The sequence below is a fragment of the Sorex araneus genome, chromosome 10, assembly GCF_027595985.1.
Source record: "Sorex araneus isolate mSorAra2 chromosome 10, mSorAra2.pri, whole genome shotgun sequence".
Taxonomy (NCBI): Eukaryota; Metazoa; Chordata; class Mammalia; order Eulipotyphla; family Soricidae; genus Sorex; species Sorex araneus.
Window position 1 is genome coordinate 37,452,040 of NC_073311.1, and position 23,144 is coordinate 37,475,183.

At 40.2% G+C, this 23,144-nt stretch overlaps 1 protein-coding gene across 3 annotated transcripts in view; it reads right to left on the reverse strand.

Annotated features, from left to right (window-relative positions):
- NTN4 (netrin 4) overlaps nucleotides 1-23,144 on the reverse strand; it is a 130,383-nt gene that overhangs the window by 14,748 nt on the left and 92,491 nt on the right. For 2 of the 3 annotated variants that reach the window (XM_055118525.1, XM_004602752.2), the window contains exons 6-7: nucleotides 8,778-8,991; nucleotides 8,264-8,379 (exon numbers count right to left, since the gene is read on the reverse strand). In XM_055118525.1, the coding sequence (XP_054974500.1) occupies nucleotides 8,264-8,379; nucleotides 8,778-8,991 (330 nt within the window). The remainder of the gene's footprint in view (nucleotides 1-8,263; nucleotides 8,380-8,777; nucleotides 8,992-23,144) is intronic. The other variant, XM_055118526.1, reaches the window with a different exon arrangement.

Consider the following 23,144-nt stretch of genomic DNA (forward strand, 5'->3'; position numbering starts at 1 on the left):
AAAATAAGGGATTTTGGAGAAGGCATTTTTTAATTTTTTAAAATTTTTTATTAGAGAATCACTGTGATGTACAGTTACAAACTTATGAACTTTTGTGTTTGCATTTTACTCATACAGTGATCATTTACCCATCCCTCCACCAGTGCCCATTCACCTCCACCATGATCCCAGTATCCTCTCACCATCCTCACCCCATCCCCCACCACCCACCCTGCCTCTGTGGCAGGGAATTCCCCTTTGTTCTCTCTCCTTTTGGGTGTTGTAGTTTGCAATAGAGGTATTGAGTGGCCATCATGTTCTATAGTCTACTTTCAGCTCGCATCTTCCAACCCGAATGGGTCCTCCCGACATCCTCTACTTGGTGTTCCCTTCTCTATCTCAGCTGCCTTTTCCCCTAGGATGTCAGGCCAGTTTTCAAGCTGTGGGGCAGACCTCCTAATCCTTATCTCTAAAACTCTTGGGTGTTAGTCTCCCGCTATGTTAATTTATATTCCACAGATGAGTGCAATCTTTCTATGTCTGTCCCTCTCTTTCTGACTCATTTCACTTAACAGGACACTTTCCATGTTGATCCACTTATATACAAATTTCATGACTTCATCTTTTCTGACAGCTGCATAGTATTCCATTGTGCAGATGTACCAAAGTTTCTTTAACCAGTCATCTGTTTTGGGGCACTCAGGTTTTTTCCAGATTTTGGCTACTGTAAACAGTGCTGCAATGAACACAGAAATACAGATGTCATTTCTACTATACCTTTTTGCCTTTCCAGGATATATTCCCAGGGGTGGTATTGCTGGGTCAAATGGGAGCTCAATTTCTAATTTTTTGAGAATCGTCCATACTGTTTTCCAAAAGGGCAGAAGAGTCGGTATTCCCACCAGCAGTGAAGGAGAGTCCCTTTCTCCCCACATCCATGCCAACAGCAGTTGCTTTTGTTCTTTTGGATGTGGGCGGAAAAAGCATTTTAAGGGCAAAAAAGTTAAGGTTTGGGGGCTGCAATCAATGATCTAACTTGATAATTGAAAGGATGTAGAGTAACTAAGAGAAAGGAGAAGGTGCAAACCAATACTCAGAAAAAAACAATAGGGCCAGAGTGGTAGTAACAGTGGGTGGGATGTTTGCCTTAAATAAGGCCGACCTGGATTCGATCCCCAGCATCCCTATTGGTCCCCCAGCACTGCCAGGAGTAATTCCTGAGTGCAGAGTTAGGAATTACAGGAATTACTTCTGAGCATTGCCAGGTGTGACCAACATTTAATCCCTGGCCCCCACCTACACCTTCCTCCCTGCAAAAAAGTCTAAAAAAAAAGTAATAACGGCCAATGAAAATTTCAGGAATAGAACATCTGATTACTTGCTCCCAGACTGTATTAATGGGGAAAGCGTGGTTTCCCCAATGTATTTCGTTACCAGAGAAATAGCAGCAAAGAAAGGCAAATGGATCTGGCCAGAGATAAAACCCCAATGATCTAAGAGAGAATATAATGAATAAGTGATCTCGACAGAACGTTTAGTAGGAAGTGGGAGTATGATTCTGGTGAGATTGGTCAGGGGGACCAGTTAGGTGGCAATGCAGGAAGCAGTGTCACATTAGCTCTATAAAGGTGTTCTAGGAATCAGAGAACAGATTTGCAAGTAGAAAATAACAATGGCATTAAATAGTGAGAAATAAAAATCTAAGGTGCTTAACATGAGCTGTGGTGATTTGTTAAGTAATACTGCTTATAGCTAATGCATGGCTGGGCGGATTAGTCATTCAGAAATTGCGGTAACCAAAGTTGACAGCTAACTGTCACTGATAATTTCACCAAAGCAGGGAGAGAGTTTGGTAACCACGAAGCTCTAAAACCTAAAGGAATTTTAAATGGTACAAAGTATTCTTCAATATATGTCTTCTCTTTAGCTCTTGCCTATAACACACACACAAGTCTGTCATTTGAAGCTCTTTCTTTGGCTGCCTTCCAGCACCTCTTTTCATACGATAAAGATTCAGACCTTCACATTTGCTTTTGAATGAATCTTGGTTGATCAGGCTTCAACCCAAATGTTTTCTTAATAGAAATCTGAGATAACCTTGTTTACTTAGATTTAAAAAAAAAATTTTTTTAAGGGCATTATTTATAGCTCTGTGATACAAGTTCAAGCCAGTTTTGTTATTCAGGAGCAAAATCTTACATCTGATATTCTCTCTCTCATAGAAAGTATCAGAAATGAAGGATATCTTGCTCAAATGATATATTACACTCCCAGTAGAATTGCTTTGATAGAAACTACTAATAGCGTAGGATCAGCCTTCCTCAAAATATCCAGGTGGGTTTTTTTCCCTCAAGATGACCAGAACAGGGTTTTGCCGCTGAGATTACTGAGGTCATGCAGTTCTCAGAAGAAACTGTTGTTAGTACCTTAAAGAATGAAGGCTGCGTAGATAGAGGGTCAACTCCAGAAATAGCTTTGTTTTGAAAAAAGAAAAAAAAATGGTGAAACTTAAAACAGAGCAAACATTTAGAGTAGAGGTGGCAAACATCTGGTCCACGAGCTGTATAAGGCCTATGAATTTTTGTGATCTGGCCCTGGTACATGATGGAACAGATACTTATTTGGCTGCCTGGGCCTGTCCGTCTGTGCTGTATGGTCTGTGAATAAAGTTATAAATACCCAAATGGTCCTTGGTAGAGAAAAGCTTCCCCAGCCTTGATCTAAGAGCAGTATCTCTCTGTCAGGGCCCATATGTCACCCACTATTGAGTCCCTAGTGTATTCCAAGGAGCCACAGGTGGAAGTCATGTAAATGGGGGGTTTCTATATGAAATTAGAGGACCAAACCATAAGATGGTGGGGGCGGGGGCTACAGGAAGAAAAATAGGTCAGAAGGGGAACAGGGTCCAAAAAAGTCTGAGAAATATTGATCTGGAAGAAAAGTTTTGTAAATAAAATCATTGACTCCTTATTATTTGAGTCCCCTCTTCTCTCCTTGACACTCCATCCCATTTCACAGTCCAAGTCTGAACTCCAAGTTTGTCCCATTTCCTTGTTATGTGTAAGTCTGGAATTAAACTTGGTCCTTTTCTTCTGTTATTCTGTGTGATGTTCCTTTGCTTGCCTGGCCCCTGATCCTGGGGGGATGTCTCCCCCTGACCCCTGCAAGAGGGTGGGAGGCACAAATATTTGAGAATGAGCAACATCATCACTGTCTGGGTTGCAAGAAGGTACCCAGCAACACTGGTCTCTACTCAGTGGGAATATTGCTGTTTCACAGGAAACTGAACATCTCCTCACCTTGGAGCTCATCCAGAAGAATTTCAGGGACTCTCTGGGGACTGGAAAGACTAACAGCTGCTGTGGATGTGGAAGCTGGGGTCATTTGGATGCCAGCATGTCTTGCTGCGGAGTCCCAGAAACCTGGTGACTGACTGCCTCAACGCACAGCTGTCCTAGGGTCCTGAAAACCAAATTCTTACCAACTTGACTTCATAGACAAAGCTGAAGAAATATGATCATCAACTATGTCAGATTTTAAAATAGAAGAAAAATGGGAAAGGTGTTTTTCAGAGTTCAAATTCTAGAATACAAACTATGGGGTGTTAAAGCAAACGATGAATTTGCTGTTGTTTTTTTTCCCTCAAATGTCAAAAAGAGCAATGTGGCATGTTCCTATTACCTTTCCTTCCTGTTTTGAAGGAAATGAAGTCATTAGGAAATGCCTGCAAGATTAGGGGAAATGGAAAAACTATGATACAAAATTGAAATAGCAGTGTTCTCACATTTAGACTCTTGATTCCTGAGAGCTCTCTCAGTTCTCCGTAGGAACGGACTGAAATTGTGATTTCTTACTCTGTCCAGGCACACTGGCCTTCTTACTGCTTCCTGTGCAAGTCAGCCCTTTTCCCACTTTCCAGCAGTTGTATTTATGCTTAATTTTTCTTCCTTGATTATCAGTACAGCCTCTTTCCCCCTTATATCCTCCAGACCTTTTTCCCCAAAGTTGCCCTTCATGGAGCTTTCCTTAATAACCCTGTTCAAAGTATGCTCTTCATGAGTACTTATCTTTTAACTTTGCTTTATTTCTGTATTATACCAAACATCATTATGCTAAATATTTTTTACTAATTTATTTATTTATTTATTTATTTATTTATTTGCTTTTTGGGTCACACCTGGCGATGCACAGGGGTTACTCCTGGCTTTTCACTCAGGAATTACTCCTGGCGGTGCTCAGGAGACCATATGGGATGCTGGGAATCGAACCCGGGTCGGCCGCGTGCAAGGCAAATGCCCTACCCGCTGTGCTATTGCTCTCGCCCCTATTTTTTTTAAACTATTTTATTTATTAAGAATCTTCCTATGCAAGAATGTAAGGCCCTCTGAGGCTGAGATTTTGGTCATTGTTTGATTACCATGTTTACAGTATAGGCATATAATAACTATATTTAATATATACTTGTAGGATGGATGAACTTCGAAAGAATAGGTACAAATTTGTAAGATAATTAGAAATAGGAAATTCATAGAAAAAGGAAACCTATGGAAAAAAAGGAAGCATATGAATATACTTATACATACCCTCAAATATATGATCACTTAGTCTTTGAAAAGGGAGCAAAGAAACATGAAGTGGAGGAAGGAATGCCTCTTTAACAAATGGTGCTGGCAAAACTGGACAACTACATGCAAAAAAAAAGGGCTCAGATCTCTACCTAACACCATGTATGAAAATCAGATCAAAATGGATTAAAGACCTCAACATTAGACCATCATAAAATACATCGAAGACAAGGTTGGCAAGACCGTCCACAGCATTGAAGCTAAAGCTATCTTCAAAGATGACACGCCACTGGCCAAGCAAGTGGAAACAGATTAATAAATGGGACTATCTTAAACTTAAGAGGCTTCTGCACCTCAAAAGAAACAGTGACCAAAATACAAAGATAATCAACAGAATGGGAAAGGATATTTACCTAATACCCATCGGATAAGGGATTGATATCAAGGATATACAAGGTATTAGTTGAACTCTACAAAAATAAGACATCCAACCCCATGAGAAAATGGGGGGATGGAATGAACAGAAACTTTCTCAAGGAAGATATCTGAATAGCCAAAAGGCACATGAAAAATGCTCTTCATCACTAATCATCAGGGAGATGTAGATCAAAACAACAATGAGATACCATCTCACACCACAGAGACTGGCTCACATCTGAAAGAACAAAAGCAACTGGTACTGGCATAAATGTGGCGAGAAAGGGACTCTCCTTCACTGCTGGTGGGAATATCGACTGCTTCTGCCCTTTTGGAAAACAGTATGGATGCTTCTCAAAAACTTAGAAATGGAGCTCCCATTTGACCCAGCTATACCACTTTTGGGAATATAGCTTGGAGAGACAAAAAAAGGATAGTAGAAATGACATCTGCACTTGTATGTTCATTGCTGCACTGTTTACAATAGCCAAAATCTGGAAAAAACCTGAGTGCCCAAGAACAGATGACTGGTTAAAGAATCTTTGGTACATCTACAAAATGGAATACTATGCAGCTGTTAAAAAAGATGAAGTCATGATATTTGCATATAAATGGATCAACATGGAAAGTATCATGTTAAGTGAAATGAGTCAGAAAGAGAGGAAGAGACAGAAAGATTGCACTCATCTGTGGAATATAAAGTAGCAGAATGGGGGGCCGGAGCGATAGCACAGCGGGTAGGGCGTTTGCCTTGCACGCGGCTGACCCGGGTTCGATCCCCGGCATCCCATATGGTCCCCCAAGCACCGCCAGGAGTAATTCCTGAGTGCAAAGCCAGGAGTAACCCCTGAGCATCGCTGGGTGTGACCCAAAAAGCAAAAAAAAAAAAAAAAAAAGTAGCAGAATGGGAGACTAACACCCAAGAATAGTAGAGATAAGGACCAGGAAGTTTACTCCATGGCTTGGAAGCTGGTCTCAAATGCTGGGGGGAAAGGCAGCTCAGATAGAGAAGGGAACACCAAGTAAAGGATATTTGGAGTAGCAGCTCGGGTTGGGAGATGCAAGCCGAATGTAGACTATAGATCAAACACATGGCCACTCAATGCCCCTAGTGCAAACTACAACACCCAAAAGGCAAGAGATAACAAAAGGGAATGCCCTGCCACAGAGGTGGGATGAGAGTGGGAAGAGGTGGTAGGAGGGATACTGGGATCATTGGTGGTGGACAATGGGCAATATAGTAGAGGGATGGGTACTCGATCATTGTATGACTGAAACACAAGCACGAAAGTTTGTAAGTCTGTAACTGTACCCCACGGTCATTCACTAATAAAAATAAATAAATAAACAAATAATAAATAAATAAAAGGAAAAGGAAACCTAGATGATGAAGAAATGATACAAAAAATTACCTAGAGTTTTTGTAATTATGAAAATGCAATATAAAATGGTCAGATCCCATTTCATAATCTCAGATTGGCAAAACTGAAAGGTTTGATACTATTAACTTAAAAGTACAATAAACATTAAATGAGGGGTTGGAGCGATAGCACAGCGGGTAGGGCATTTGTCTTGCATGGGGCTGACCTGGGTTCGATTCCCAGCATCCCATATGGTCCCCTGAGCACTTCCAGGAGTAATTCCTGAGTGCAGAGCCAGGAGTAACCCCTGTGTATCTCCAGGTGTGACCCAAAAAGCAAAAAAATAAAACAAAACAACAAAAAACATTACATGAGCTAAACTTTGTCTGTATTTATAATTTAAAAGAGTTCATGGCTGCTCATATATACTATAGAAGCATTTGTTAAATAAATACAAATTATTCGTGGTAATGGAGAATAACAGATGTCAACATGTGCTGGTGGAAAGTAAATTTATACAACCAGAACTACTTGGAAATATGTGGCAGATTAACAACAAGTACCCTTGCAGCCCTACAGCTGTACCCTAGAATAGACGTTAAAAAACATTTTTCATAAAGAGTCATGTAATAAATATATTGGGTTTTATGGGAAGGTGCTGATATAACTATTTAAATTGTACCTGATATCTCTATGATTATCTATTATATAACAGTTGCTATGGATGTTAAAGTCTGGGTCTGAAGATTTGGCCTGAGGACTGAAGTTTGTCCCAATTTTAAGAGATGCCTTAAGTACACACAGTGACATAAAAGAGAACACTCAGGTAATGTGAAACAGAACTGTGCTTTTCAAACAGGCACCAGGTGATCTCCGGTGGGTCCTATGATAGCTCAAGGGGGCCATAGTTGAAAATTGTGTAAGTGTGAGAGTGAGTGGAGGGTGGAGTACATGGCATGAGACGAGTGGGTCTCGTGGGAAAGGGGGGCCACAGGAAGAAAACAAAGGCCTCCGTCGGAAAAAAATTGAGAAAACGCTAATAGAACACTAGGAAATTGGAAATTGCAACTATTTTAGATAGCAAATGATGGGAGAATAAAAATTAGTACATTTATATAATGGGGTGGCTATATCTAAAAATCATATAGATGCAGGCCAAAGACTTTTTAAAAGGTAAGTTTTTCTGTATCACAGTATCACTGTCATCCCATTGTTCATTGATTTACTTGAGTGGCTGCCAGTAATGTCTCCATTCATCGCAGGCCTGAGATTTTAGCAGCCTCTCCTTATTCATTTTTTCCAACGATTGGAAGCTCTTTTCAGGGTCAAGGGGAATGAGACCTGTTATTGTTACTGTATTTGGCATATCGAATACACCATGGGGAGCTTGCCAGGCTCTTCCATGTTAAGTTATTATACACACAAATTTAGAAACATATGATGATATATTTGCTAATGTTGATGGATATAGATTGAATCATGAACTCATAGATTGGTAGACTGAGGGTATCTTATATTTGTATAACACCTTAGAATTTAAATGAAAATATAAAATAACTAGGACCACATAAGATTTGGTGACACAGGTAGGCATGTATTTGGGTGTCACATAACATCTCTGGTGTTTGTCAGGCTGAATAATAAAATATGCTTTTCTTTTTAACTTATTGTTGAAATAATTTGCTGAACACAGTAGAACCAAATGCAGACCCAATAAATTATCCAACATTTGGGTTTGTTTTAAGAAACAAGCTAATGCTAAGTAGAAAATAAAGAAAGCCAAATGTTGGTAAAATACAAGTTGGGGATATACCTTTGTTACAATTCTGAGCCATTATTTTTCCCTGCGAAGATTCCCAAACTCTTCCTAGCTTGTCTTGAATCATTGCCACTCAAGATTAGACTGGGAACCACCATCATCGACTTTATCGACTTTCTCACCTGAATGTCGAAGTGCAGAAAATCCTTGCTCATCCTCCCAATCCCAAGTGGTTTCACTCTTATTGTGCGTGGACTGGAAGTCAGGGATTTCTTGATACCAGTCTATATCTGTGCTGCTAATGGAACAGAAAATGATGAATTATTTAGTAAGGAATTTCTTAGAACCTGCATGATCCCATCCTTTCTCTTTCTAGGCTTTGAATGATGGATCCATCCTTTCACTTTCCAAGTCCTAGCGTTTAAGAAGAATAATTTAGTTAGAAAAACAAACTAGAACATATTCCAGATCTTGCCAACACAAATTTCTTGATTTGGGACAAAATTTTTTAGAAGTTGTGCAGGGGCTCGGCGACAGAGTGAATGCTTTGCCTGTGAAATGACCTGGGTTTGAGTAGCGCCCTTACATTGGTGACCACTGATGGCATATGGCATATCAGATTTTCCACATCTACCCCGGATGTTCTAAAGAATCTGAAAGATGCAGAGATGAGAGCAATGAGCATGAAGTAGTCACCTGCTGATGCAGTCTCCTGTAAGGGGGTCGCAGTTTCCAGCGCAGTCACATGGCCTGCAGCCATAGTATCCGAAGCCCCAGTATCCCATCATGCACCTGTCGCAGTGAGGTCCTGCCACCCCTGGCTTGCAAGGGCAGTCACCATTGCTGGGGTCGCAGAAGGTCACCGAGCTGGAGGGAAGGACCGCTGATCCAACAGGATGGCAAGAACATGCTACAGCAGAGAGAACAGACAAGGACCCATGAGGATTTAGATAGTTTGCATGAAGACCAGACGCAGCAATCCCCTCCTCAAGTACAGTACCATGGAGACACCTTTGGCTCAGCAGGTATGTACTCAGAATGAAAACATTACATTCTAGAGAAGAAAGTCTAATCAGAATAGCACGTCTCCTGCAAGATAAGCCCCATCATGTCTTCTGAAGCTAGAGGCATTACATTTGAAAAATATTTTCGGTTGGGGTTTTGAGAATAAATCAGCAAAGAAGATTAGGTGCAGTGAGCGAGAAAGGGAAAACATCAGGGGACATGGTGTTCTGGAAGTCAGGTGCAAGGAAGAAGGCAATATTGTGTCTCGTGTTGATAGGTCCGAGATGCTGTGGAATGAAGCCAACAAGTTTCAGTGGAAGCAGATGGTGGTGAACCTAATTGCAGAGGACTCAGAGGGAACGGGAATCGAGGAGCTTGAGTGTGAGAGTAGTAAGCTCTTTGGAAAAGGTTTTTTGTAAATAAGGGCACAGAAAATTGGGAGCAGCTAAAAGTGCTTGGGGACATGAGCACAAGGTTTGAGGTTTTGTTGGTTTTAAGGTAGGAGAAATGACAGCACCCCTGACATTTGATGTTGATGGGAGTGAGCCAGAAGAGAAGAAGAAAAGGGTGACCAAAAGAGAGATGGCAGAGTTGTTAGACGCTTCAGAAGGAAGGAGGACAGGAATCAGGGAAATCAAGAGAAGGATGTGAAATTTGCAGTTGGCGGAAACCCCATCAGTTCACTGAGACAGAGTGGAAGGTAGGGCACATGGGCACAAGCAAAAATAAGATGGGGACTTTTTCTTTGGGTTCAACTCTTCTGAATCAACCAGGAAGTAAGGTCATATAACTAGAGAGGAAGTGGGGGACTACATGAGAAACCTAGAGAGCAAAATGTAATTTCCAGGTGGATCAAGACCACATGTGGGATAAATCATCATAAATTTTTAGTGGCACCAACACAATGGTTGATTGTGCCTGAAGTCCCATTTAGAACTTCCTTAACTTATGGTGGGGCTCAGAAAATCATCGTGTTGAAAACATCCTATGTTGGAAATGCTAGAGAGCATATAGATACTCTCTCTTGATGCTCAGCAGTGGTGGCAAGCTTGTGGGGATTTGTTTTTTTGTTTTGTTTTGCTTCTTGGGTCACACCCAGCGATGCTCAGGGGTTACTCCTGGCTCTGCACTCAGGAACTACTCTTGGCGGTGCTTGGGGGACCATAAGGGATGCCAGGGATCAAACCCTCCTCAGCCGCGTGCAAGGCAAATGCCCTACCCTCTGTACTATTGCTCCGGTCCCACTTGTGGGGATTTGCAAGTAGAAAAGGAGAAGAGAAGCTTATTCCAGCTTGGTCTTTGAATATTTTTCCACTGCGTTTCCTGAAACCTTTAAAACAATATCTGATTGTGGCATAGCAAACATACCATAACACTTGCTATCTTTTTATTTGTTTCTGGGCCACACTCAGCTATGCTCAGGAGTTATCCTAGGTCTGCACCCAGGTCTGCATCCATGGTTTGCACCATACCTGGTGCTCAGGGAACCATATGGGATGCTGGGGATAAAATCCAAGGCAAGCACCCTAACCAACCCCTTAATTATTAAATGTTAAATGTTAACATTGTTAAATCTAGCCTGCAGCTTATTTCTGTTCCATTTTATGTTCTTGTCACCTTAACTGGAAGATACCCTGTTTCCTGCAAGTGTGAAGCTCCTTCCTGCCTTAGTACTACTGACCAGGCCTGCACTGCATTTTCCAGCCTCCTCTATCTTTACCCTGTCCTGTCTCTTTCAATTTTCTCCAGAGAGCTAGCCTCTCTCTCCTCCACAATGCCTCTGTTCTTTGTATATGTTTCTATTTTGTGGGTCTCACACGACATCATTTTTTGTTTATACGCTGATCTCCCTTAGGACTAGACTCTAAACCAATGGACAGAAGGATCTTTATCTTCTTATTTTTGTTTTCGAGGTTCCAGAACAGTGACTGATACATGGTAGATACCCAAATAAGCACTGGCAGCATGGATGTGGAGAGCATTCCAGCTGTGGGAATCACATGTGAAAGGGCACGGCCTTCTTGGGGAATATGAAACGTTCCCCACGTGGGAACCCACGTGGTGGGCTCACAGTGTACATTGAGGAGCAAATATTGGAAGCTGATGGGTTAGAAGACACAGCTGTCGAGTTAGTAGGGGACCAGATTGTAAACGGCCTAAGTGAAGGAGCAAAATGTCCTGTGGGCATAAAGAACTCTAAGAGGTAAAGTTTTTAAAAGGCACAATGAGTGGCTGGAGAAAGAGTAACAGGGTTGGAGCAGTTGTCTTGCATGTGGCTCACCCTGATTGGATCTTTGGGACCTTATGAAGCATTGTCAAAAATGACTCTAGGGTGTAGAGCCAAGAGCAGCCCCTGAGCACTGCTGAGTGTGACCCAACCTCCTCGAATAATAAAATATAAAAATGCAGAATTAGGTCATGATAATAATTTAATTTTGATGCTACTTTGGTTGCACTGTGAAATAAAGAAGAGTTGAAGACTGTTGGCAAGGAAACCAAAGATACGAGACAGAAAGAAATTGAGTGAAGATAGGAGAGGCTGGACCAAGAGAAAAGGTGGGATGTAGACAACTTCTTTCCTTTTTTACAGTGGAATTGTAGGTCTGGGGAAGGACAAATTGATTGGATGAGAACTTTAAAGGTTCTAGTTAATAAAAATGTTATTGCTTACAAAGATTTAGACCATAAAGCCAGAGAGATAGTACAATGAATAAGGTGTTTGCTTTTCATATAGTTAGCCTAGATTCCATCCTCAGTGTCACATGATTCTTTGAGCACTTCCAGGAGTGAACTCTGAGCACAGAACTAGGAGTTAGCCCTGAGCACAGCCAGATATCGCCCCAAAACCAGACAAAAAATTTAGAAGACAGAGCGAGAGCAAGTTGGGGTGCATAGATCCCTGCTGAGGTGGTGAGAGGGAAGGGAGAGAAGAGAGAAGTTTGAGATGCCTGAGGATACACAAATTAATTCAATAACTGGAAACAATAATCTAACATGTAGGATAGCTCAGAGTTTTGGGAGTTGTTAGCAACTGAGAACGGACATTAGGGTCACTAGATGAGATTGCCCGGGGATGATGTGAAGAGAAGACAACCAAGGGGGTAATACTGGAAAACATCCACTTAGTCAGGCACTGTAAAGATCAGGAATGAGAAGAACCAGGGAGAGCGGGAAAAGAATCGAGAAGGTGTAAGGAAACCAACCACAAGGTGAGCTAGTGGTGAGAGGTTGACAGTGTCCAGCAATGCTAGGCTAGCCACCCATGTGGAGTGGCAGAATAACTTGGGTAGGAGCTCTGTTGACCTCTTCGTAAGATGCAACTTCTGTACTAGAAATTTTTATGATAGTTAGAAAATAAAAATGACAAGCAAGCACTCTTCTCTTTCCTCCATCTTTCACCTCTCCAGGTGTGAAGCAGGCACCTTCTCCAGTTACCTATCAGTTTATCTTCTTTTTGAAATCATTCTGTATTTCAACACAATTGAATATGATGGCTCCTTTCTTAGAAACTCCTAGTGCTTCTAAAAAATAACATTTCCTGGAGCAAACACTTCTGAAATTCATATGGAACAATAAGCCCCCACGAATAGCTAAAGCAATTTTTGGGAAAAGAAGAGGGGAGGCATCACCTTCCCCAATTTTAAACTCTACTACAAAGCGGTAATAATTAAAACAGCATGGTACTGGAACAAAGGCAGAGCCACAAACCAATGGAACAGGGTTGAATATCCTGACACACACCCTCAAATATATGATCATATAAACTTTGGTAAGGGAGCAAGAAATGTGAAGTGGAGCAAATTAAGCCTCTTTAACAAATGGTGCTGGCAAAACTGGACAACTACATGCAAAAAAATGGGCTCAGACCTCTACTTAACACCATGCACAAAAGTCAAATCAAAATGGATTAAAGACTTCAATATCAGACTATAATCTATCAGGTGCATTGAAGACAAGATCGGCAAAACCCTTCACGATACTGAAGCTAAAGATATCTTTAAAGGTGACACACCATTGGCCAAACAAGTGGAAACAGAGGTAAACAAATGGGACTACCTTAAACTGCACCACAAAAGATACAGTGACCAGAATACAAAGACAATCTACAGAATGAGAAAGGACATTCACCCAATACCCATCTGACAAGGGGTTGATATCAAGGATTTACAAGGCACTAGTTGAACTCCACAAGAAGAAAACATCGAACCCCATCAGAAAATGGGGCGATGAAATGAGCAGAAACTTTCTCAAAGAAGAAATCCGAATGGCCAAATGGCACGTGAAAAAATGCTCTTCATCACTAGTCATCAGGGAGATGCAGATAAAAACAACAATGAGATATCATCTCAGACCACAGGGACTGGCCTACATCCAAAAGAACAAAAGCAACTGGTGTTGGCCCGGATGTGGGGAGAAAGGGACTCTCTTACACTGCTGGTGGGAATGCCATCTGGTTCAGCCCTTTTGGAAAACAGTATGGACGCTCCTCAAAAAATTAGAAATTGAGCTCCCATTTGACCCAGCAATACCACTGCTGGGAATATATCCTGGAGATATGAAAAAGTATAGTAGAAATGACATCTGCATTTATATGTTCATTGTTGCACTGTTTACAACAGCCAAAATCTGGAAAAAACCTGAGTGCCTGAGAACAGACGACTGGTTAAAGAAACTTTGGTATATCTACACAATGGAATACTATGGCAGCTGTTAGAAAAGATGAAGTCATGAAATTTGCATACAGGTGGATCAACATGGAAAGTATCATGTTAAGTGAAATGAGACAGAAAGAGAGGGAGAGACATAGAAAGATTGCACTCATTTATAAAGTAACAGAATGGGAGACTAACACCCAAGAATAGTAGAGATAAGTACCAGGAGGATTATTCCACAGCTTAGAAGCTGGCCTCACATGCTGGAAGAAAAGGCAGCTCAGATAGAGAAGGGATCACCAAGTAAAGGGTGCTAGAAGGGCCCGCTTGGGATGGGAGATGCAGGCTTAAAGTAGACTATAGATCGAACATGATGACCACTTAATACCTATTGCAAACCACAACACCCAAAAAGAAAGAGAAAGCAAAAGGGAATGCCCTGCCACAGAGGCAGGGTAGGGTGGAGGGGACGGGGTGGGAGTGGTGGGAGGGATTCTGGCACCACTGGTGGTGAAAAATGGGCACTGGTGGAGGGATGGGTACTTGATCATTGTATGACTGAAACGCAAGCACGAAAGTTTGTAAGTCTGTAATTGTACCTCACAGTGATTCACTAATTAAAAATATATATGTAACATTTCCCCTGATAACTGATCATTTCTCCATTGCTTCCAAATACATGTTTTCTTTTTCTCTGTCAACAAGTTTAAAACACCTTTATGAGGGGCATGGTTCTCATTTACTCTGTAGTGTTTAAAGATGATGATTTAAGTTTAACTCCTCATTAGGATGCTCATATTTATATCTTTTATGATTGTTTTCAGAAATGAAAGAGAGAAAATATATGTTCTTAGCAGCCAACAAAAATTTATATCTACTAAAAAGATTATTTATTGAATTAAAACATAATGATGAGAAAATTATTTACAAGGAACAATGAAGGAAAATATTCATAATTTTTAAAAGGATAACAAAGAGTGCATTTGCTTAAGAAAGCTTTTACTTATCCTTTTACTTTTTCAACAGACATTTAATGAGCACCTACTCTGCACTAAATACTGAGCAAACTCTTACAGGTATAATTTGACAAAGACAGTCTTGGCCCTTGAAGAGGTTCATAGTTTAGAAGAATAGTAATTCCTCCCATCTCTCTCTCTTTCTCTCTCTCTCTTATATATATGTATATATCTTACCTACTATGGGTAAATATTTTTCCTCTAAGACACTGTTTCTCAAAATAATAGCTTAATTTCAATTCATACAGCTATTATCATTTCTATTTCTATATTAAACACTATTTTTCTTTGGGTTCCATTATGAGAGTAGGCATTTTTTTTTAAGATAGCAAAGCACTATTGACTTATATTTTGTTTTTTAACTAAGAAATAACTTTGAAGAGAGATTATCTAACATTAACACGTGTCCATCAAATGCTCTGTGAAGATAAAAACTTAACTTAATCCAATATAAATATTTCATCATTTTGAGGCAATTAAAAATTAGTTATGGTATCATTGAGTTAAGTGGATGCAATTTTTTCCTTTTTTTTTTTTTTTGCTTTTTGGGTCATACCCGGCAATGCATAGGGGTTACTCCTGGCTTTACACTCAGGAATTACTCCTGGTGGTGCTCAGGAGACCATATGGAATGCTGGGAATCGAACCCGGGTCAGCCATGTGCAAGGCAAACGCCCTACTCGCTGTGCTATCACTCCAGTCCTGTAGATGCAATTCTTGATAGCAGATACAGAAGTCAGAAGAAAATCACAGCCTTTAGGTATAATACAGTATCCAACAACACCACTTTCTTTTTTTTTATTTAAATTTTTTTTATTAGTGAATCACCGTGAGATAAAGTTACAGACTTACAAGTTTTCATGCTTATGTTTCAGTCATACAATGATCGAGTACCCATCCCTCCACCAGTGCCCATTTTCCACCACCAATGGTCCCAGCATTCCTCCCACCACCCCCACCCTGTCCCCTTCACCCCACCCCCTCTGTGGCAGGGCATTCCCTTTTGCTCTCTCTCTCTCTCTCTCTCTCTCTCTCTCTCTCTCTTTGGAACACCACTATCTTTCACTGTAGCAGAAAATTCATGTATGCCTAAGAATTGATCTCTTGGCACTTTCCTATATTTTAAAACCAACATACATTTCAGGAACAGACATAAATGAATGTGATTCTATCACTTCACCTAGTGGACTTCTGTCAATGTGATTTTTTTTTATGTAATTCAAGATAAAAATACCATTTAGAAACTATGCAGAACTAGCTCCAGGCAAAAGGCCCTGACACCTTTCACTGGATACTTTCCCAGACTGCACCGCTTGGCTTGCCTTGTATACCAATTTTCTAAAGTTTGGATAGCAGACGATATCTGATACATATAATATGCATTTTCTGTCTTTTTTTCTGAAATGAAATCATAATTTCTCCTGTTTGGGGAGAAAAGATTCTTCTCAGTTTTTTTGTACAGGTTCTATAACAGCTATTTCTTACAATTTATTGAATTTTAAATGCCACCCAAGGCTTACTGTTTACATTTTCACTGTAATGATGGTCAAAATGACAACATAATCAGAAATCCTTCATGTCAGCCTTGTCTTCTTGTTAAACATAAAAACCAACAGTGAAGGTTGAACATGTTATAGTCATTCTGGGATAAACAATTTTTTAAATCAAAATCTTTGGTGTTTGTGAAAAATTATTGTTAAAAGTCAAAACGGTGCTTTGAGCGACAATTAGATATATTTAGAAGCTATGTAAACTGTCTAGGTAGCAAATCATTCATAGTTAGAGCAATTTTTCATCCTCCCTCCCAGCTCCCCAAGAAACATTTGCCTTAGGCTGCTCTTAAAACCATACTGACCAAACAAAATTTCTTAAACTGCTATTTTAATTCTTCAGTGTTCAAACATGATTTCATTAAGAACACAAATGAGGCATTTTAAGCAGTAGTCTCTGGGCGTGCTCTTCAAGCCTGTGTTCTCCCTTGAATGCGTATCTCGCCGGCTTGTCTCTGTATTTTTGCTTGCTAATTTCTACTCTGCAGAAGCCTGTCTCTCTTGAACACTTTTTTGCCCTTTATCTTTCCTTTCACATCTTTCTAAGCAAGTCTCATTCAATAAACACTACCTTGCTTCACCAAAATAAACACATAAATAAATAATACCTTCTGAACTGATTCAATAGCTTGTAAGGAAAATGACATAATATAAACCATTCAAAACCTATGAGGCAGAGAGAACAAGAACATTACTAAAGATTCCACAACAGGCTCTCTTCAAACAATGAACGGGGATAGTTGCTAAATAGTCTCCAGATTTTAGTTGCAGATCTGTGTTTCCAGAAATACACCTCTGAGATGCAGAACTAGCTCTGGGCAGAAAGCTCTGACACCTTTCACTGCAGTCTTTCCCAGACGGCACACCTAAGCTTCCCTTGCATATCAATCTTTTGAAGTTTGGATAGCAGATAGCAGACAATATCTGATACATACAATATTCATTTCCTATTTTTTTTCCGAAATGAAAGTATAAAATTTATAGAAAAGAGGACAGGAGACTTCTTTGGATTTCTTCTATCAGGAAACACAAATGCTAATGAAACATTGGATGACATGGGATTGGGGTGGAGGGGGCCTTCCAGGGGAAGGAATCTCCTCAGGGGATTTGGGGGCCATGTCCAGCAATAGTCTACTCTCCTCTGGACTGGATGCTTCCATATTTTGGCCTTGAGGTATGGTGCTGCTCAGGTCCTACAGTGTTGGGAACCTCTAGGACTCACCCAGCAGAGGTGCCAGGATTGAACTTGGGCCTTATACAAGCACAGCATATACCCCTGTTCCCTGAGTGACAGGCCAGCTCCTGTAGGACGTGCTTTTTAATTAACAGTGCTTCTGTAAGGCTCTGAAATGATTTGTCTCAACCACAAAGGCCGCCAATGAAAACAGCTGTTTGGAAACTATTTTAATATCTCTTAAGGAAGACAGACATCAAAACAAACTTTAAATTATTTTTTAGAAATTAAAATAAACTTGGGTAATAGAGGTGTTAAAAACACAAGGAAGCAGGCTGGCTGAGACAAATTATGGTCATGTGATTTATTCTTTAGAAGGTTTTCATGAAATTAATCTTAAGTATTCATTTCCTTATTAAAAAGTAAGAACAATAACACTTTTGCCACAGGGATGTTTGTGTTGAATTAAGTGGGATAGCTTTATGTACTCAGCAACTCAGAAGACACTAAGAATTAGTGGTTCAAGGAACATTTACTTAGTATTGCCTGGATGAAGTTTTGAAATGATCCATTCATTCATTCACTCACTTCTTACCAAAGAGTTACTTAACTTTAGTGTTAAAAGAATGATGCTAGGGATTGAAGATACAAAGATGAATATGAAGAGTGAGGTAAGGGAGACATGTAACTAAGGAATTTCAGGTAGCAGAGGTGGTCCAAGGGAAGAGCAAAAACTTCTTGACTAAAGAGAGGAGTTGTAAAGGAAATTCACAATCCAACTCCCTTTCAGAGGGGCTGAAATAACTTGCTTTGCACCTGGAAGGAATTTAGAGGCAAACAGCTTTCTTGACTACTCTAAGTCCTATAGAATTAGGTTACTCTCCTATTACATGTTCCTTTCTTTGGATTAAAAAAAATTAATCTGCTCTTAGTTTCATTTTGTGGAGCAGAATATGTTGAGAGAAAGTAGGGTGTGATCTGTGTTCCTGCCGTTTATAGGGTGTTACCCTGCAATGTAATGTAGGACAAGTGTCATAGCGGGTAAGGTATGTGAACCTAATAGCAATGTAAATAGGAACACAGAATGGTCAAGAACAAAATGAACAAGTAAAGTCTTCCTTTTTTAGGGGAAAAAAATGGGGTTGCTATAAAGCCTTTGGTAGTGAAGTCAAAGGAAACCATTGCTGCCCTTTCATCTTATGAGATGAAAGCAACTTCACCAGAACACTGCAAGTCTGTTTGCTTATCTTTCACTCAGAGTGATCTCTGCTACCAAGCTTGCTGTTAGGAACAGCCAGTTGGGTGCAGCACCTCATCCCTTTTAAATTTCGAGGAGTCTGGGCTATTATCTGATGGCCCCGACTTTAGCTGTCCTGTGAGTAAAACCTATGCTAGACGCAAAGTACCCTGCAAGTATTTGCTCCTGATTTAGCCTTTCTAAAAACAGAACTTCAAGTTCCAGGCTCTGGGAGCAAAGCTGCTGTCAACAAGCCCTTTGGCCACAGCCGGGGGCCACTCCCTCAGCAGCGCCTCCCAATACTGTTTACTCCCGAAAAGGCCAAAGCCCTCCAGACTTTCTGATGGGGAATTTTTAATATCAAAGCCACTTCAAAAGCTGCCCAGCTGCCCAGCTGCCTGCTGAGATTCTTAGAGGGAATGGCAGTTAAAGGAGATGGCTTTGAGATGCGTCTCTAAACACAGAGGAGACAATATGAACTGTTATGACTAATATTGAGTGTGAAGTTACATGCTAGATAAAATGACATTTATCTAACGAAGACAAACGTCTTCTACCTTTTTTGGTACTCTTTTTTCTCTTTCCCATCTTCCAACAACTTTTTTTAAACTTTTTTTTGGCTAATGAATTAATAGCTATATATATGTATATATGTGTGTATACACACACATATATATATATACATATATATATATATATATAGAGAGAGAGAGAGACAAGATGGGTAAGCAAACTTTATTCCATCCAAGGCAATATGGTTTATTCTATCCCAGAGTGCTTTTTTTAATTGATTCTGAAGTGGTATGCACAGACAGCTAGTTTCACACTACTTAAGATATATGCTAAGTGAAATGAGTCAGAAGGAGAGGGACAGATATAGAAGGACTGAACTCATTTGTGGAGTATAGAATAACACAACATGAGGCTGACACCCAAGGATGGTAGATACAAGGGCCAGGAGGATTGCCCCATAGCTGGAAGCCTGCTTCATGAGCGGAGGAGAGAAGGCAGATGGAATAGAGAAGGGATCACTAAGAAAATGATGGCTGGAGGAATCAGTCAGGATGGGAGATGTGTACTGAAAGTAGATAATGGACCAAACATGATGGCCTCTCAGTGTCTGTGTTGCAAGCCATGATGCCCCAAAGTAGAGAGAGAGTATGGGGAATATTGTCTGCCATGGAGGCAGAGGGAGGGTGGGAAAGGGGGGGGGGTTATACCGGGGATATTGGTGGTGGGGAATGTGCACTTGGTGGAGGGATGGGTGTTTGATCATTGTGTGATTATAACCCGAACATGAAAGCTTGTAACTATCTCATGGTGTTTCAATAAAATTTTGAAAAACGTATGTTCATTCCAAACACAATCCTCTTGGAAGAAATCTCCTAAGAAAATACTGGAAAGTGAAACTCTTGCCTGCCACTTAACTGAATGCGCTGTTTCCTGAGCTCTGGTACCACTCACGGGTGGGGGGGCGCAGATTCACTTAGGAGAGAGAGCTAGTCATACCTACCTCTGTTTGATGCTTTTAATACATCAATGCAAGGTTTTAAAAGTATTTTTCCTCTCTATTGTAAGCCTTTCAATGAGATACATATAAGCACAAAATTCATGCCTTTATTTTTATTGAGGAAACCTATGTCAGTTTACATAATATTGTATTTCATACCCTTAATAATCTGTGAATTTTTTGGATTGGGGCCATACTTGGGGCTTCTCAGGGGCCAATCCTGACTCTGTGATGAGGCCAATCCGGGCAATGCTGGGGGAACCATGTGGTATTGGGGATAGAACCTGGGGCCCTTTGACCCACTGAGCTATTTTTCTGGCCCTCCTATCCTTATTCCAAATGCATTATTGTGAGACCACTACTGAGACACTGAAATTAGTTTCTGTATCAATTTTTTAAAGATTGTTTATTTTTTAAATTAAATCACCGTGAGATACACAGTTACGAGGTTGTTTATTATTGGGTTTCAGTCACACAATATTCCAACACCCGTCCCTTCACCAGTGTACATTTCCCACCACCAATGTCCCCAGTCTTCCACCCCCACCCCCATCCCCCGTCTGCCTCTATGGCAGGCACTTTTCTCCTCTCTGTATCATGTTTTTTTTTCCTGTTTACTAGTTGCAACTCAGTGAGGCTTAATTCCTATACATAGGTAAGAGATTTTTGCTAAATGGCCAGTTTTTTATTTTTGGGTGCTAGTTCAGTTAAAACTAAGAACCACTTTTAAATATACATTGAATTTTATTTCCTTAGAGAAATCTTTTCAACATGACCTTGAGTGTGTAATTTGCTTTGAATAGTGTGTGGTTCTATCACACACCATTACTTAGTTTTTACATTTTTGGTTTTGGGGTAATACCTGGTCAGTACTCAGGACTAACTCCTTGGTCTGTGCTCAGAAATCACTCTCGGAGGTGCTTGGGGAACCAAACTGAGGTTCAGGTGCATACAAGGCAGGTGATTTAATGCTTCTACTATCTCCCTGGCTCACTTTTTACTGAGGAAGTCTCTCATATTCAGAGCTTACTCACCAACACAAGCACCTTCACAGACACTGGTGTTAGCCCTAACTCCTGGTCATTTGAGGACAGCAGCTATCTTAGATCTAGCCCTCCTTTGAATGGATATGGCTGGTCCCTGCTATTATGTGTCATGGCACCCTCTTCCTATCTGTTTTGAATTATGTATGTACTAAGGAAAATTTATTTATAGTCTATTTTCATACGGGAGGGCTGGAGTGATAGCACCAGTGGTAGGGCGTTTGCCTTGCACGTGGATGACCCGGGTTCGATTCCTCCGCCCCTCTCAGAGAGTCTAGCAAGCTACTGAGAGTATCTCGCCCGCAAGGCAGAGTCTGGCAAGCTACCCATGGCATATTCAATATGCCAAAAACAGTAACAAGTCTCTCAATGGAGACATTACTGTTGCCCGATTGAGCAAATTGATGAGCAATGGGGTGACAGTGATTCCATATAGGCTAGGACTTTGTTTTGTTGTAGAGACAGTGACAAGGATAGATCTGCCACCTGGTAGGCACTGAGTACATCTGTGTTGAGCTTTGAATCATAAAGATAATATTACTGACTGATGGTCTTATGGCCTCCAATGTAATAACTCCAGATTTTTTCCTCACCTGCTCTCTCTCTTTCGGGGGTTACACCCATCAGTGAGCAAGGCTTAGTCTTGGTTTTATGCTCAATGGACCATATTGGGGATCAAACTCGGGTTGGTCATGTATAAGGCTAGTACTTTAACCCCTGTACGATCTCTCATGACTGGTACTATCTCTTTTGTCTACTGTGAGGTTCTAAGAGGCAGAAACCATGTGTTTTCACTTTTGGGTTCTATAAACCTAGGGACCATATTTGATCTATTTTAGGGATTCACTCAATTTTGCTGAATAAATGAATATTGTTATTTGTTTGTTTGTTTGAATGATTTTGTTTTCTGTTTAACTTAAAAGACACACTAATCATTTGATCAGTTTTTCATGTATTACATAACAAATGCTACTCACTATAGCATTATAATACTAAAATGCTAGAAGCAGACAAAAAAGACAGCGAACACAACAAATTCATTAAGAAATGAACTAGTCAAACATAACAGGTTATTAGGAATCTTCCCAGTGCAAGACAGCTATCTACACAAGTATAAGACTTTTTTTCTACATTTAATGCAGTTGATTGTGTTTATTATTAGAAATAAAGGTTCTTTAGTATAACTCCGTAGGAGACATTCTCCACCCATAAATGCTTCTCAGCTATTTTTTGCCATAGTAATTTTTTTCACATTAATCAATCTGAAATTCCTTTTCTTTACTTTCATCTAATTATATTTAATTACAATTCTTTGTTCTAGGGAAACAAATAGGTTTCTGCCACTCCCCAGGTCTCCTTGTACCTTTTGAATTCCTATAGAAGAAAGTTGTAATCGTCCTGGGATATTTCCCATTGATGGCCAGAGAGTATTCTTCCATACTTGTCCACTAGTGCTTTTCTGAATCTTTTTCTGATCTATCTGGAATACTCTCCAACTACCACCATCTTTCTTGTACTAAGACTTCTTGAGACAAATGTAAATTTTTAGATTCAAACTTGATATGGTTGCTTATCAGTAAGCAGAATCTTACTCAAAATCAAATGCCATCATTTATTTTTAATTTAGGTTCTTAAAAACAATTTATAGAGATATAAATATATATACTTATGCATTTTTTCTTTTTCCTGGCCACATCCAGTGGTGTTCAGGAACTACTGTAGGTTTGGGAGTCACTACTGGCAGTGCTTGGGGATCATGTCTTATTTAATAATATAGTTCTCATTAATTATAGGTCACTTTGTGACATTAGGACATTAGATTCATTGGACCTTCTTGATCTTTGGGTCACAGTCTTTGGGCTCAGACAAACCTGGT